The 744-nt window shown below is 47.7% G+C and overlaps 1 protein-coding gene across 1 annotated transcript in view; it reads right to left on the bottom strand.

The window, feature by feature from the left end:
• Positions 1-25, bottom strand: part of EAH_00066390 (hypothetical protein) — a gene marked incomplete at both ends in the record, with an annotated part of 2,105 nt that extends 2,080 nt beyond the window's left edge. Inside the window, one exon of the mRNA XM_013396372.1 lies at positions 14-25. Coding sequence (XP_013251826.1) covers positions 14-25 — 12 coding nt within the window. The remainder of the gene's footprint in view (positions 1-13) is intronic.
• Between the last annotated feature and the right edge of the window lie 719 nt (positions 26-744).

Below are 744 nucleotides of genomic sequence, written 5' to 3' on the forward strand. Positions count from 1 at the left end.
CAGCCCCACTTACGTTGCACTCCATCTCGATGCGTGGTGTCTTGTGGCTTTAGAAGGAGAGCAGAACGAGGATATTCAGGAGGAGAAGAATTCCCAAAAGGGGGGACTCTCCAACCTGCAAAACTGGAACCATAAAGTATATTCTCGCTCATCAGCGACCGTCAGCAAGACCAGTCGAGGAAACTCATGTTGGCATCCCGCCGATGCATTCGAGGAAGCGGGCACTTTCCCGTACAGAAACTGAAAACTGTAAGAAAGCAAACAAACAATGAGAGAAGTTCATGTAAGTCGGCAGAACAAGGATGACAAACGAAAACGGCTTCTGCGTCAGAAGGCGAGGACAAGTCCATTCGAGACTCCCCCGCACTGACAGGAACTCCCAGAAGCAAATTTCCTCCTTCACAGGAAAGACCCTATTTTTTCCCCTCTTTAAATAAACAAACAATATAAAAAAGAAGTTATTGGGCTCCTTTCAACTTGATTCATTAACCCCCCCGGGGGAACCGCAAAAACTCCGGTCGTGCAGCGGATTCCGGTGGACGGCAGGTGCGAGGTTCCATGCCATAGAATCCGACAGCAGTGAAGGATCGAGAGTAAGAAGACATAAATTAGAAAGATAATAAATTAATACTCTTCATAGCACATTACCCCGCTGAAACAGACAAGGAGAGCTGTCCTATGGCTCTGCCAGTGTGTGCAATAAGATCCTGCAAGAAACTCGGGAGGCGATGGAATTGCCGAACT

Source organism: Eimeria acervulina, genomic scaffold (assembly GCF_000499425.1).
Source record: "Eimeria acervulina Houghton genomic scaffold, Eah_scaff2404, whole genome shotgun sequence".
Lineage (NCBI taxonomy): Eukaryota > Apicomplexa > Conoidasida > Eucoccidiorida > Eimeriidae > Eimeria > Eimeria acervulina.